The sequence below is a fragment of the Sprattus sprattus genome (genome assembly GCF_963457725.1).
Source record: "Sprattus sprattus genome assembly, chromosome: 6".
NCBI lineage: Eukaryota > Metazoa > Chordata > Actinopteri > Clupeiformes > Clupeidae > Sprattus > Sprattus sprattus.
In genome coordinates, this window is record NC_137925.1 from 34,817,244 (window position 1) to 34,833,436 (window position 16,193).

The window sequence follows — 16,193 nt, forward strand, 5'->3', positions numbered from 1 at the left end:
GTGTAACGTTGCACAGCTCAGACTGCCACCACAGTGAATGCTTTTTGTCATTATTCCTCAAGTTTGAGCCTTCTCTCTCTCTCTCTCACTCTCTCTCTCCCTCTCTCTCTCTCTCTCACACACACTCCCTTCTCTCTCTCTTTCTCTCTCTGTCCTCTTTCTCTCCCGTCACCCTCTCCCCACCTTTCCTTACGACCTAGGGCCAGATGACAGTGAATGGAAGCCTAGGTGTGCCAGGATGTCCTCACAGTCAGTTCCAGAGGCCTTTCTCCCCGTCCGCCTACCCAGCACCGCCGTCCTTCAGCCCGGGGCTGTCGCTCCTGTCAGCCTCTCACAGGAGCATGGGTGAGTACAGGCTCCGGCTCCGGCTCAAGCTCCCGCAACCCGCTAATCCCAGCAAAGCCTGGAGCTAGTCTAATCACAGGAATGCCCACAAAAGCCAAACGGTATTTAGCATTAACCAGTGCTTGACAGTTAAATAAAAGAATAGTACACATTCCTCAGTGTTATGCTTTCTAGGTACCTTGTCTGCAAGGCGTGGAATTCGAGACATGGTGCTTGAAGTTTTAATTTTTTTTCCCATGACTGTCATGGTGGTGCCCTGCATGGCTAGCGCTGTGCAGTGGCTGTGAATGTTGAGATATGGAACCTACTGCACAAGTTATTCAATTCAATTCAGTTCAGTTCAATTCAATTGTATTTATATAGCAACAAAACAATAACGCGCTTCACAGGGCCTGAACCCTTTATCGGGTTATCAGATGTCATACCAGGCGCATATACAGCACTAACTGGTAGAAGGGCATGCCAGAGCTGTTGCCGGGCACCAGAGATGCTGCCTGGGTGGCTGCTGAAGCGTTATTGACGCTTGCCTGGTTGTGCCTCCCACCCTGCATCGAGTGATCGGTCTAATCCCATACAGCAAGTGGCGGGGATTAAGCACAAATCTGAGTGACGGAGTGCTTTTGGCATGGGCGGGGGCAGAGTGTGATAGAGAGGAGGGGGGGGGGGGACTTGCTGCAGTCGGATTAGTGTGTGTGTGTTCATGGGGAGTTTGTTTGTGTGTGTGTGTGTGTGTGTGTGAGTGCACGGGGAGTTTGTTTGTGTGTGTGTGTGTTTATGAGGCTTTCTATTGTCTGTGGATAAGAGCCACAGCCATTTTTTTTTTCGGGGGTAAGGATTGCGAGATTTTGTTTGCTCAAAACATCTCTCACATTTTCTTCTCATTCATCGGCTGGACTGGGAGCGGTTCAGACCTGAGTGTGCATCATCTCTGGATCACTCTCTCTCTTGAGCTGCTGCTGTTGTAATTCCTGTATCATCTATGACAGAGGGGATTCACGGAAGCTATCTACGCTCTCCAGCAATCAGACATGGGAGCGTCGGCTAGTCCAAACGACACAGCCACAAACTCGTACTATCCCACTTGATTACACAGCTTACCCCCTGTTCCTCTACCTACCCAGAACCTAACAGTGGCCCTGCCCATGCCAACACAGCTCCTGCGGCACCAGCAGCCCCAGAGGTCCCTGCCTATATCCAAGAGAAAGAGGAAGAAGCAAGGAGAACACCCTCGCTAAAGCCACAGCACTACACTGGCATCGGCCCCGTGGATGAGTCCGGCATACCTATCGCCATCCGAACGGTGAGTTGTCTTGAATGCTTAGTGAAGTTTTCTTTAGGCAGTGTGTATTTTATTGTATATCTAAATGTAATGATGTCACAGCTAGATAAGGCTGAGATTAGGATGTTTATCGTGCTCTGATGTACATATGGAAACCTCTGTAACATATTGGAAAGCACTGTATTCCATTAAAAAATGATGTAGCCTTTTAAAGTGAATTGGGAAGTTAACCTTCAAGTTCATGCACTTTTTTAATCTCACTAAAACTCTTTACGAACCAAAAGCATGAAACTGCCATAAATTCATGCATAGCCAGTGAATGTCTCTCCACTGTGATATGAACAGCCATGCCCTGTGGCTCTGACTGTAATTGGTAACTATGGCATTAATCTCAAATCAATCTTTGGCCATCTGGACCGAGCCACCCCCCTGAGTCCTGGTTGCAAATAGCGGTTTCCCAGAGAGGGTTTTATTTAGCCTCTGGGAGAATATGGGGGCTGTTAAGTTCAGTGTTATTGACAAGCCACTGTGGCCAGCTACAGCCTAGTAGTGCAGTGTGTCTTTATAGCTGCGTGGAGGGCCTATATCTATGATGGTATTACAGGATGTGTGCACAGTGAGCTCTGATAAACATGACTGCAATATTGTCGCCATTTACGCCGTTGCTTTTGTTTGTCTTTCCACCTGTTAATGCGTTTCTTCACCTCTCTCCCTCACAGAGTGTGGACAGGCCAAAGGACTGGTACAAGACCATGTTCAAGCAGATCCACGTCGTACCCAAACCAGGTGTGGCTCTGATGACATGAAAAACAGTGAGGGGGTGGTGGTCAGTCATAAACCTACCGAAACATCTGTTCCGCTATAATCCATCGCGTGGGAGGTTCCCTGTTGCTCGGACAGAACTTAACAAACTATAAACAAATATGAATATGTGGTTTGGCTAATATGATCAACAAGAGGGGTTAACTGAAACTTATTGTGTGGATAAGACCAGTTCACAAACAGGCCCCCTCAGTGACCGATCAAATTAGTCAAACTAAAAACTGAGGCCCTGTATTCATCAAAGTGTGCGGTCAGAACTTGCCACTGCAGAGCAGAACATATTACTACACTGCGAGGACTTGCCAAGCGTCGACAGAAAAGAGCGACAATGAAATGGCTTTGCTCAGCAGCGGGAGGATTAAAGGGCACATCGTTACTGGAAACTGACTGTGCAGCCTCAACATGATAACTGGCAGCCCTGACCCCGTGGATTAGAAGGGTCAGGGATCAGACCAAATGGACCAGAATGACACACGACCCCAGCCTTCTGCCTTATTGTCTTCTTTTAATTATCTCATTCTATAAGCCTCTTAACGATCACATTATAAAGCTTTAGGTGAGAGATAATTAGTAGATTTACGCCACTGACTCATGGCAGCAGTGGAAGTTTGGCTGAAGTCTTAAGCCCTGTTAATCAAGTTTTGAATGTATTCTTTCTGTCAGTGGGATTGTGAGCATCTTCTTTCCTGTCAATCACATTTTGTCATTTTTTCTGTGTTACAGATGATTATGTACAGAACACCCAGAATGTCCGTACAGTTAGTAGTACTGGTGAGTCCCATTTCCTTGTCATTGTCTGAAATCTGCTAAAACAGTTTATTATTTATTAGTGTGTGTGTGTGTCTCATATACCAAAACTTTTCTCCAGGTCAGAGAGTAAGACTTGAATAAATACATACCTCTTCCAAGTCATTGCCATTTGACCTTCATATGCTTACATGCACTTATTTTTCTCCTCAGAAAAGCGTGGCACTACCAATTCTATCCAGGCCCACCCTGCACCAAAAACCCACACCTACAGACCCCTCCCGAAGAGTGCGTCAGATAACGGCACCTACACCTTCCAGACGACCAGCGCGCCCTCGCAGGTGCCCCATTCATCCCCGGCTCCCTCCCAACCTCACTCTCATACCCACCCTCGCACTCGTGAGCGAGAGAAGGAGCACGACCGGACCCTGAGCACACCAGACATGTGAGCATGGACATACTTCCACACTTAGCACATCCCTAACCCTAACCCGTAACCTTAACACATAGACACAGTGATGATCAAATTGCTATACTGTGTGTAGTCGGGTGTGTGGAAGCCCAGAGCCCAAGAGAGTAGTTGAAGGGTAGGTTAGGATTGTCTGTATATGATGTGATACCTGTTTGGAAGAACTGCTGCCCTCAGCCTGGGGCCTTTGGATACCCCCTTGATTACCCACTGAACTATCCTTGGGTATTACATTCATTGTGTACACCCAGTTTGCCTGTCTTCCTGTACAGACATGGGTGTCCCACTCTTTCAGTTCTGACTGTCAGTGATTTTCCTCGTTCTGTCTTAGGAATGATTGGGGACCTCCAGACAGTAAAGTGGATACCCGGAAATACCGTGCGGAGCCCAGGAGCATCTTTGATTATGAGCCGGGCAAGTCCTCCATCTTGGAGCAGGAGAAAGCAGTAAGTGGGCTCACTGCAAGATTATGCCCCTTTCTTTCATCACCTCTTTAGCGAATGTCGTTTTTGTTTTTTTAAGTCCTCCAGCAGCCAGCGCAGTCTGACAAGCAGCCACAGCCTTCATTAGATGAAGTGGCTGAAATGAGTCAATGTTCCCTGGACATTTTGTAATGCACACAGAAGCATGCTCAGGCCCAGGGTTTCTTCTCAATAGACCTAGCTGGGGTTAGCCCTGAGTAAGGAGATGTTGACATGCTCGGGCCCCCAGGGGTGGTGAATGGAAGGCAGGCTGAGAGAGGTCATGACAAAACTGATGCGATACGCACTGCCCCCACGCTGCATCTTTTAAACTGATGAGATACGCACGGCTGCCATGCAGCATCTTTCAAACTGATGCGATAAGCACGGCTGCCATCCTGCATCTTTTAAAACTAGACACTGTTGCTCCAGTGAGGGAAATGCTAATTCCCATAAGGCATCAGTGCAGAAGCTGGCATTTTAATTTGTCTCTGAGGAAGCTGTGGTGATATATAGAGGCAATCACGCACAGTCCTAGGCTTTTTAATTGCTGTGCAATGATATTCATGTAAATTAATGCAAATGGCTTATGTAGATATCATAGACATCCTTCAATTAATTAAAGATCCATATAATTTATAGAATTATATATATATATATATATATATATATATATATATATATATATATATATATATATAATTAAAGATATCCTTCAACAAGAAAAGGTTTTTATTATTTTTTAAAAGACCATCACAAAACATTGGTGAAAATATCACACTCCCAGGCAAGAGTTAATGTCTCCCAAGCGTGCATTACATTTGGAGTTTGATCAATTAATCAATCCAGCTGTAGAGTCTCACCCAAAAATAATCAGCCTGGGTTTTAGTCCCTCCCTTTCTTTCTGTAGAGGATTGTTCCCTCACGCCTCGTTGGTACACAAGAACTGAACTGAAAGTGTGCTTTCAAAATGTAATCTGTCATCAGGTTTCAGTAGCCTAAGATGATATATAGCTTTATTAAGTATTGCACAGTTACCCTAGCTTTACTCACAGACACAGGCTTTGCCCCTGTGGAATCCCTTTTACCATTACATGAATTTAGTTATTCTGTACAAACCAACTGAGTTAGACACTGTTTCTTGCATAGGCATCAGTGGGGTATAATGCAGAGGAGGATGTGTCATATCAGTGATTCTCTTTTTGTGCACAAAGGCATCAAATAGTCAGTGTTGCAATGCCCCCTGGTGGAAGGATGTTGTTTGTGCAACAGATTGTCATGCTCCAGTGGTCCTTCTAAAAGACTGCTTTGAAAAACTGCAGAATTCATAAAAGAGGGAGGTATCTTAAGAGATGGGTTCTGAAGTTGTACAGTAATTAATCATCTGGCTCCGCGGACTTACATAATTAATCAACCTCTCATCCCTCATCTTCTTTCATTTCTCTGCTGTCTTGTTTTATCACAAAACTTGCTGTATGTGTCTGTGTGTGTGTGTGTGTGTGTGTGTGTGTGTGTGTGTGTGTGTGTGTGTGTGTGTGTGTGTGTGTGTGTGTGTGTGTGTGTGTGTGTCTGTGTGTGTGTGTGTGTGTGTGTGTGTGTGTGTGCGTGTGTGTCTTTGTATGTGTGTGTGCATACTGCTCACCTCTTTCATTTTTGCCCACCCCCCCTCCCTCCTTCTCATCCCCGCTCCCTCCAGATGAGTCATTTAATCCCAGATGAGATAGATTTAGAGAATGAGCCCTGGTATAAGTTCTTTTCTGAGCTGGAGTTTGGACGGCCGGTAAGTGGCAGGCTAGCTGGCTGTGTGTACGCTTATCTGTCTTGCTGAGACAGGCAGCACTTAGAAGGCTGTTGTGACTTTGGAATGCATACAGCTGGATATTGTCCTTTGAATAAGTACTGATCTAGGTTCATCTGTACCTTTTTAGTCCAGATATGACATGCTCTTGGACACTACATTATTTTTTTGGTTTGAGCCTTTGTATTAGGTTATGATGCCTACAGAGACGGAGAGTTGTATTTGCATCAGGACCAAAATAAAAGGTTTCAGGTCCTAACTGTTTGATATGAAGACAAATGACATAGATCAGTACTTTGTGTGGAGTGAGGTTTTGGTCCCTAAACACAATAGCATGACAATAGTGATTGTTGTGGCTAATGTTGTAGGTACGCGGTGAGACCTAAAATGGCAGTTGAAAAGGAGCAGGCAATATTGATTCCAGTTGATTTTAATATATATGAGCAATATGGGAAAACAAATGATCATCCCAGTTGCAAAGAAAGAGTCCCTGCTCCCTCGCACTGCCATATTAGCCACCTGTGTTGTGCACTAGCCGTGCGATGCTAACGTGTTTGTTGAGGGCACAAGAACGCCAGAAGCGCATGCGCAATTACCACAGCTGTTTGTTTACTAAAGAGAAACTGAGAAATGTGGGACACAGGCTTGATGATGAGACAGACGTTTTTACATTGGCTGCTCTGGGGCTGAAGGGTTCACTGTATCATCAAGTTGCATGTAAGGCTAACGCTCAGATTCAGAAGCAAAGCAACAGGGCTGGACTCCAGGGAAAACACCGAACCCAACAAGAATCGTGTCCCTTTGATTTTTATCATATTTGACGTCTTGTGTCTTCTCTGGAGTGCAGCCATGTTGTTTTTGTGATCTGAGCATTGCACCCGAACCCAAACATAGAAGGATTGTTAACTGGATAGTTAAGATTTGAACAAAACTTGCACTGCACAGCCGTATTAGAGCAAAGCTATTTCACCACTTCCAGATTATTTGCTTCAGTAGTTTTTTGAGTCATACACGTGTGCATTGGCGTTTGGTTAGGTAGTCACAGTAGATGAACTTGTTTTGGTTTGCACTGTCTTGGTAATGTGGTGTGTGTGTGTGTCTGTGTGTGTGTGTTTGTGTGTGTGTGTGTGTGTTTGGTGGATGTAGAATCTCTGTCAGTGCTCGGAGCTGTTCTGTATCCATAACTCTGTCCCTTTTTTCTTTCCTTTTTGATGCCATTGACATCATGCCATCTCATCACTCGCTCTTTCTCTGGTCAAAGCCTCCCAAAAAACGCCTTGATTATAACCCAAAGAGCATACAACGAGTCAAAGCAGAGGTAAATAGAAACAAACGTGTGTGTGTGTGTGTGTGTGTGTGTGTGTGTGTGTGTGTGTGTGTGTGTGTGTGTGTGTGGGTGCCCGTGTGTGCATGTGTGAGAAAGAAACAAAGACAGTGACATATAGAACACATGATCGTGTGTGTAAACCTAAAATAAAAAGTAATCAAAATAGCATTACGATGCTGCTTGATGTTTTCTCAAATAAATGTTCCCATTCTCTCCCCTCATCTTCTCATCAGGGTCCATTGCCAAGGTGCTTAAATTAGGTCATAACAAAGAATGTCAAATGTAAAATGCCTTAATTGATTAAGGTTAACAGTGGCTATCTTCTCAAGTAAACATACTATCAAGGGCTTCATTCTAATATCTGTTCACAAATCACCTCAGTGCTTCATCTCTGTTGGTTCCCCTTCAACGTGGTTGTGACGTGTCCAGGGGAACTGTTGACATTCTGTGACATTCTGACGCTCTCCTGCTTGGGTGTTCTGTATCATATGACACCCAAGTTTTTTTCTGTCCTTAGCAAAAATAGCCGGTTCACATTTCCAACGTATTGGAAGTCGTGTCCTTTGTTGTTATCACCAAAAGTACATTTCCCCGGGGGCAAAATAATAAGAAACCTTGCACTGTGATAATTCAGTGCCTCTAGCAAGTAAATCATTTAAATGTGATTCAATTTGGGAATGTTACAGTAAGAATTACTGTATATTTGTTAATATTGCATGTTTTGCACTTGTACAAATGTTATCTCTCCGTATGTAAAGATTTCGTACAGCATGTGCAGAAGTGATCCATCTGTTGATTGGCGTAGCCTCCAACGCAGAGCAAAGGAAGGCTGTACGTGTAGATGCCATATGTGCGTTTGACTGTTTAAGAGGCACATACTGTGTGTCGAGGGGTGGCTACAATCACAGTTATGGTTGGAAGCCTGCCGTAAAAGTAAACCCATAGAGGGAGCTCCTTAAAATTGTTGCGAGGGGGATTTGCAGCCCAATTAAGAGCTTGCTTGAGGGGGCAACTGCCACTTAGGGGTCCAGTATTTATGTTGCCTTCCCACAAATGTGTCACAGCCCCAGCGCATTCCTGCTGCCACACATGGGGGCCTACTTTTAACACGGCGGGTTAAAAAAGAAACGCGTAGTGACCGAGAGGTCTGCCGCATGTGGAGAGAGAGAAGGGCGAAAGGAAAGGAGAGAAGAGGGAGAAGGAGAAGAGGGGAGAGGGAGACAGAGAGGGAGAGTAGGGGGCCTGTGGAGTAGATGAGCTTGCCCTAGGGCCTCAGTGAAGGGGAAAATGAATGTGTACTCCAGCCATGCGTATAAGGAGTTCCCCGCCTTATACGACATTCAATCGCTGGTAAGTGGAAGCATGCATGCGGGAGGGAGGCTTTTCCAAAGGTTGTTATTGTTTTTTTGTTTCGTTTTTTTTTTGTTTGTCTTTCATCCTATAAGAATAGGCCGACATGTTGAAACAGCCAGACAAAGGAGTAATTGTGGATATGTTATTGACACGACAGGAATGACACAGGAGCCTCTCCAGACGATTTCATCTGCTTCTACAAGCAGATTCAGCTGCCGATTAAGAGGCTGTGTTTTTATTCCAGTAAGGTGGAGATGAAGTGAATTGCTGGAAAGAGGAAATCACTGTTATTTTGTTGGTGATTTTCTTCTAGACTTCTCTGTATCAGACCCCAGCAGAGAGGAGCCAGGAGCGGCCATCAAGGTAAGACACGTTTGTTCTCTCCTTCTCATGCGGAATGGATCATGTTTTAGTGGATAGACTATGAAGGCTGTGTTGCACTTGCAGTGCCTTCGCCCTATAAATATACAGAGCCATGTGGTTTTGGTTTGTGTGTGTGTGTGTGTGTGGGAGTGTGTGTGTGTGTGTGTGTGTGTGTGTGTGTGTGTGTGTGTGTGTGTTTTGTGTATTCAGTAGGCATGAGGAGGTTTGGGCTGTCAGTTCAGTATGAATCTTCTTCCACACTCCTGTCAGAACCTCCTAGCAGTTTGCCCTTGTCGTGGCTAATGATATATATGCCGCAATGTTCCCTGTGTGTGTGTGTTTGTGTGTGTGTGTGTGTGTGTGTGTGTGTGTGTGTGTGTGTGTGTGTGTGTGTGTGTGTGTGTGTGTGTGTGTGTGTGTTTGTGTGTGTGTGTGTTAGTTGCACATTTCACTTCCCTTGAACAGTGATTTTGTAATTCCATAAAAATTAAGAAGGGCCTGGAGTAAATATGTCATTGAAATGTCTTAATGTAGGTGCAAAAATACTGCCATAATAAATCCAATTATTTTGTATGTCTTTATATGTTTTATATTTATATAATAAATGTTATGATTCATATTTAATAGCAACACCCCTAGGCTTTGTAATTATTCCAATGTATTCAGATGCTGTGTTGTGTCTGACTGTGACAAACGGTACAAGTGCCATCCTCTGTCACATAATTACAGAAAGACCATACTCTCACATTGCCACATTGTCATAACTGCAATATTTCAATCTAATTAAATGAATAAATTGTACATTGTAAAATGTTTTACTGTTTTAAAAGTACAGAAATGCCACCTCACACTTAACATGCTCTGAAATGACAGTTCCGCCAGTGACAACCGCAAGAGGCGGAAGTCGGAGCCAGCGTCAAGCCACCAGCGGCCGCAGAGCAGCCAGAGTGTGAGCCATAGTGTGAGCCAGGGCGTGAGCCAGAGCGTCAGCCACCCGGGCTCGTTCCTCCCCGCTGAGACCCCCCGGAGCGCCTTTACCCAGAGGATGCCCCTGAGCACCTCCTCCTCCTCCTCCCCCTCTAGATCAAAAGGTAAGCGCTGGCATGACCTACATCCTGCTCTTCAAAAACAAACAAACAAGCAACAACTACAACACTGCTCACTCAAGAGGGAGTTAATACATTTACAGAACAAAAGAATGCAGAGTGACGTAGCAATGTTTTGCAGTTAGCACAAAGAAATGGAAATCTCATTAAAAAGGGCTCTCCACCCCTACACGCATTAGCAATTGGGGATGCAGATGCTTTAGGATCCAGACATGGTGCTATAGCCTGTGGCATTTCAAAAGTGGTCTTGCTCTTTCAGAGGGAGCAGAGAGTTTGTTTTAGTCTCTCTTCAGTCGTGCTCCTGGTTAGAATATTCTCTTGATCTCCTATAGCCTCTGGGCGAGTCTACCCCTGCGATCTTGTTAATGTCTTTTCGTGTGTCTCTTTCTTACCATGCTGCTCTTGTTGGATGTCTTTAAGGTGGGGATTTTAGTGCCATGTTTTCAGCACATTTAAATGGTTTAAGTCACGACCCAGATAACTTGCATGACTCCATCCCCTCGTGTCAGAATGAGGACCAACATGAGGACAGGGTTTCTAGCATCCCTTTGTCGGTCTCGGGGAGCCCTCCCCATCTTGAGAACGGTTGGCGTTCAGAACAGCTTGAGTCTGATTCCTGGGAAGGGGGAGTCAGAGGTGGTTCGGAGGAGCGGACCTCGCCTAAGCTCAAGTCCCGAAGCTGCGATGACCTGCTGAATGAGGAACAGGGCCGGGCCGAGGAGACCCAGGTCCGGTCAGAGAGCACCGGTTCGCTCCTGCACGCCAGCCAGGAGCAGGAGGGACCATGTGAGATTCCAGAGACACACCGTGTCAGGCATCGTTCGGCGCACGATGCGCCGGGTTTCCTCAAGCTCTACCGGCGGATGCACCACATCGACCGCCGTGACATGATCAGGTCTGAGGTCATCTGCTCCGTCAAGGCCCGCATCCACAGCTACGAGCGGGAGCAGCGCAGGGATCGCTCGCCCAGTGCCCAAGGAGGGAACAACGAGGTGCCCCAGAACATGGTACCCAACCGGATCACCCAATTCGAGATGATGATCCAGAAGTCCAAATCCATGCCCAACCTGGGCGCTGAGGGCCGGTCCCGGCCGCCCTCACGGAGGAGCACCAGCCCCAAGCGCAGCTTCTCCACCGAGTCCCTCCTGGATGAGGACCCGCCTGCCAGGAAGCCACCTGCCAGGAACCCGCCTGAGGGGCGACCGCAGTGCCCCAGGGTGAACGCCCACCCCCCGCTGCCTGTGCCGCCTGTGCACATCCACATCACAGCTGACAACCTGCGCCTGCCTGTTCCCCCCCAGCACGACTGCTCCGACAGCGAGCAAGACGCTGTGGTGTCCGACCTGAGCGACTTCATTCAGATCGAGGGCTCGTCCCTCTGCAGCGAGAGCGACTTCGACCACTGCTCCTTCACCTCCTCAGAGAGCTTCTACATGCCCGTGCACAACCACCACACCCACCACCATCAGCACCACCCACGCCACCACCATCACCACCATCACCAGTACTTCCAGCAGCACCGACAACTGGTCAGCACCTGCAAAGGCCACTGCCCAGCCTCCTACACCCGCTTCACCACAATGCTGAAGCATGAGCGGGCCAAGCAGGAGTGCCGGCAGCCGCTGAGAGTGGAGGAGCCTGACTCAGGGCTGGACAAGCTGGCCTTCCTGGTCAGCCCGGTGCCCTTCCGTCGGAAGAAGACCTCGTCTTCCTCTTCTACCTTCAGGCACGGCTGCATGCCACGGTCAAAGAGCTCCGTGTACGATGCCCTGGACTCAGCCCTGAAGGACATATACGACCAGATCCAGGCGGAGAAGCGCCGCGGAAGCCTGCCGGACAACAACATACTCCACCGCCTGTTGGCTGAGCTGCTGCCCGACATCCCGGAGAGGCAGTCCTCGCTCGGGGCGCAGCGCGGGGTCAGCCCGGAGTCCCGGCACCTGAATCAGCGGCCTGACGGCATGGCCAGCCAGGACTGGTGCCAGCCTGAGATCTCGCAGCGTCTTCCCCGCAGCGTCTCCTGCCACTCCCGCATGGACCGCAACCATAGCGGCAGCACCATCGGAAGGCAGGAGGGCCTCTTCCTCCTCAACGGCTCCGAGCACAGCTACGAAGGTGGATCAGAAAAACGTTGCCCCAAACCCACCCCCCGCCCCCCCATTCCCAACTCGACACAAAAACCCTTCCCATTGTCACCTGCCTGCGTCCCTCTCTTGTGTTTGAGCTCGCTCAGTAATTCTCCGTTCACCCCTCCTCTCCACCACTGCCATGCTCCACCACCTTGTGCCCCTGTGAATGTGCTTGAGTAGTTTTGAACTGAGGATTCCCCCCTGGAACAAATCGCATGACTCCATCTCCCATCTGCCCTCATCTCAAAATCACGTGAAGGACTGCAGCTGTCTGCTGTCAGGCTACTGCATCGCTCTGTTCAGCTGGTGATTCTTGTGTTGTTTCATCCCCACCATTGGCAATATTTTTCTGTTTCATTTTTCATTTCAAATTCCTTTTGTTTGTTATGCTCTCCTCATGTTACCTGTGTCTTTCATTTGTAACGAAATGACATCACAAATCATGTTTTTGTGACTTTCATATCATTTACGTCTTTTCTGTGTGTGTGTGTGTGTGTGTGGGGGGGGGGTGTTTGTGTGTGTGTGTGTGTGTGTGTGTGTGTGTGTGTGTGTGTGTGTGTGTGTGTGTGTGTGTGTGTGTGTGTGTGTGTAGTGTGGGGGGTTAATTATCATCTACAATATATCAGATAAGCCACCATGTTCTAAATAAGCACATGCCAAGTCCTGAATAGGTACACCTTTGTCTCTTTCAAAGAATCCATTAATAGAAATGTGCCAGGCAGCCAAAAATAAGTGGTATGGGATGCTTGGCTTAGACCCGTAAGCACACCCAGTTGTTCCTTACTTCAGACAGTATTAACTTTACCAAGCCAACACACACACACACACACACACACACACACACACACACACACACACACACACACACACACACACACACACACAGTATTAACCTTACCAAGCCCTAAGCCTCGTGGGAGGGCCTTCAATTTTGTCTTGGCCCAGAATGCATTTTTCCATTTTATTTGGCTTTAAATACATGTCAGCACATATCTGACTGCTGTTCGTTAGTGATTGGCATCCCACTTGCTGGTGGAGCTCTGTGCCAAGTCCCTTTAAGCAGAGTCTCCTGAGCGAGGGGATAGATAGCAGGTCAGTTGGCACTGGGTCCAGCTCTATATACTGGCCTGCTGTATAAATACACTTGTTCCATGCTGAAGATCCATTTCCAGCGGCCTGGGATATTAATTCGCCCCCTGTAATAAAGTAGACAGAGTATTTTTCAGCAAAGATACGGGAGATGTTCAAGTGGGGCATGATCACCTCCATCTGTCGTACGTGAGCCCCAGTAGGTCAAAGTGAGTGCATAGGGGAGAATTTTCATTTATGATTTTTTTGGGGGTTGATTTATCACTTCCCTTCATTTGTCACCCCAGATGCACCCCCATTACGACCTTTCTGTTGTGCATACCGTTCCCCTTACGCATGTTGCAGTATCGTGGTGCTTGTCAGCTAGAGGAAAGGCAAAGAATACCCTATTAACCCCCAGCCTTACCAACGCCTCTCTCTTCTGCTCTAGACCCAGACCCTTTCAAGGGCTACTCACATCCAGATATGGGGCGGTACACTCCTCAAAGCAGGCCAACACCAGAAGTAACAGAGGTAAGGCTTGTTATACATTGTTATTGTAATACACATTATATGCTTTAATTATATGCCTTATGCATACATCAATTCTTGTTATGGTTAAGCAGGTATATTCTCGTTAGATATTATAACACTGAGAAGTAAAATCCTTGAATAGAAAAGAAAAAATATAAGTACATTTAGACTAAACGCACTGGAACTAAGACTATGACATGTATCAGCATAGTATCCAGCTTCACTTCAGTTCTCATGTGTGTACTATTTATATGCCCTCCACAGAAACAACCAGCCAGGGCGATATACGACTTCAAGGCACAGACAGCAAAGTAAGTCACATCACTCTATTAAATCATCATCCAACTACATCTTCAAATTTGCAGATGATACAACAGTGCTTGGCCTCATCTCCACCAACGATGAGGCTGCCTACAGGCAAGAAGTGGGAAACCTGGCAGTCTGGTGTTCTGAGCACAACCTCAGTCTCAACATTAAGAAAACAAAAGAGATGATCATTGACTTCTGGAAGTCTTCCCAGCATAATCACCATCTCCCACTCTACATCAACGGTGAAGAGGTTGAGCGTGTCACCTCTCTAAAGTTTCTGGGTCTGACACTGACGGAGGAGTTGTCCTGGGTCAAAAACACAGCTTCCGTTTTGGGGAAGGCCCAGCAACGCCTCTTTTACCTCCGGAAGTTGAGGAAAGAACACCTTCCTCAGAGGCTGCTGTATAATTTCTACCGCTGCGCTATAGAGAGTGTGCTTGCATACTGCCTGAATGTATGGTCCTACAGCTGTACAAAGGCGGAGCAGGCAGCCATCCAGAGGCTGATTAAAACAGCGGGAAGGATCATTGGAGTAGAGCTGCCCGACATCTTGTCCATCTCCTCCTCCCGTTGCCTGCAGCGCTCTAAACGCATCATCACAGACCCTTCTCATCCTGCCCATCATCTGTTCCTGTTACTCCCGTCAGGGAAAAGGTTCAGATCAAAAAAGGCACGCACCTCCAGGATGGCAAAGAGCTTCTATCATAAGGCTCCTCAACAGCTTACCCACCCCACCCCCCCACCCCCCTTCATCTCCCCCCGGCCCAGCCTGCCCCCCATGGACTGCACTCTAACACTTGATGCACCTTAATATGGAAATATGGAGATATGGAAATATATTGCATTTTATATTATTTTATGTATAATATTTATGAATCTATTTATTATTGTTATTTATTATTATTTAGCTGTGTAAGAAGTCTGGTTGCCTCTACTGTCTCGTTGTCTTTGTGGCAATGACAAATAAAGTACTTTGACTTTGAACTTTGAACATGAAAGACAAAAAAGAAACTGGCCCCAAATATTCATTTAGTCTTTCATTCATTTATTCAAAACATTCATTCATTCATGACATTCATTCATCTATAACATCCATTTTGTACAGGATTGTTCACTCCTGTTCTGTTCCAAACCACTCCAGAAACTTAACATTTACGTTTTATTTGAACTTTGTAATGATACATGAGCAGATTTGTGTGCCTCCTTCTCTAACTCGTTCTGTCTGGCCTCCTGCTTCGCAGAGAGCTTACTTTTAGGAAGGGAGATGTGGTGTACATTACACGACAAGTCGACCGCAACTGGTATGAGGGAGAGCTGCATGGCCGAGTGGGGATCTTCCCCATCTCCTATGTGGAGGTTGGTGTTCACTCACTGCTAATTCACATTCCTCTCTGTTTTAAGTGCACTAGTTATATATAGGTACAATAAAAGTACCTCATTGCTATCATGAATTAGCCTTTACAGACATGTTTATTTGCTTTCCTGTTTGGCTGACCACAGGCGCACGTGTCTGTGTATATTTGATAGTGTGTTATATTGTCGCAACGTACTGATAGTGTGTTATATTGTCGTAATGTATTGATAGTGTGTTATATTGTCGTAATGTATTGATACTGTGTTATATTGTCGTAATGTACTGATAGTTTGTTATATTGTCGTAACGTATTGATAGTGTGTTATATTGTCCTAGCGTATTGATAGTGTGTTATTTTGTCGTAACGTATTGATAGTGCGTTATATTGTCTCCCTGTCCTTCCCTCAGAAAATCCCTCCATCAGAGAGGCAGCAGCCGGTCAGGCCTCCTCCCCCGGCCCAGAGCAGAGAGATAGGAGAGGCCGTGGCACGCTACAACTTCAACGCTGACACCAATGTGGAGCTTTCTCTGAGGAAGGCAAGGCTTTGCTCACAGCTGTCTGTTTCTAGTGATAGCTCACACAGTTCAAGATCCGACCTGCAAGCAGTAGAGTATTATGTGTTTAAGTGCCATCTAACCATGGGGGACGCTTGAGTACCCAGAGTAACAAAAGAAAATCCCATTTAGCAACAACTGCAAAGATGTTATGATGTTCTCACTTTGGTCAAT

The 16,193-nt window shown here is 46.5% G+C and overlaps 1 protein-coding gene across 3 annotated transcripts in view; it reads left to right on the forward strand.

The window, feature by feature from the left end:
* sorbs2b (sorbin and SH3 domain containing 2b) overlaps window positions 1-16,193 on the forward strand; it is a 49,651-nt gene that overhangs the window by 19,685 nt on the left and 13,773 nt on the right. For 2 of the 3 annotated variants that reach the window (XM_080840188.1, XM_080840189.1), the window contains exons 5-18: window positions 201-345; window positions 1,467-1,645; window positions 2,344-2,410; window positions 3,170-3,217; window positions 3,407-3,638; window positions 3,994-4,108; window positions 5,820-5,903; window positions 7,183-7,239; window positions 8,915-8,964; window positions 9,838-10,055; window positions 13,719-13,801; window positions 14,066-14,112; window positions 15,352-15,466; window positions 15,873-16,001. In XM_080840188.1, coding sequence (XP_080696314.1) covers window positions 201-345; window positions 1,467-1,645; window positions 2,344-2,410; window positions 3,170-3,217; window positions 3,407-3,638; window positions 3,994-4,108; window positions 5,820-5,903; window positions 7,183-7,239; window positions 8,915-8,964; window positions 9,838-10,055; window positions 13,719-13,801; window positions 14,066-14,112; window positions 15,352-15,466; window positions 15,873-16,001 — 1,569 coding nt within the window. Of the gene's footprint in view, window positions 1-200; window positions 346-1,466; window positions 1,646-2,343; window positions 2,411-3,169; window positions 3,218-3,406; window positions 3,639-3,993; window positions 4,109-5,819; window positions 5,904-7,182; window positions 7,240-8,914; window positions 8,965-9,837; window positions 10,056-10,490; window positions 12,186-13,718; window positions 13,802-14,065; window positions 14,113-15,351; window positions 15,467-15,872; window positions 16,002-16,193 lie in introns of all 3 variants that reach the window. The other variant, XM_080840187.1, reaches the window with a different exon arrangement.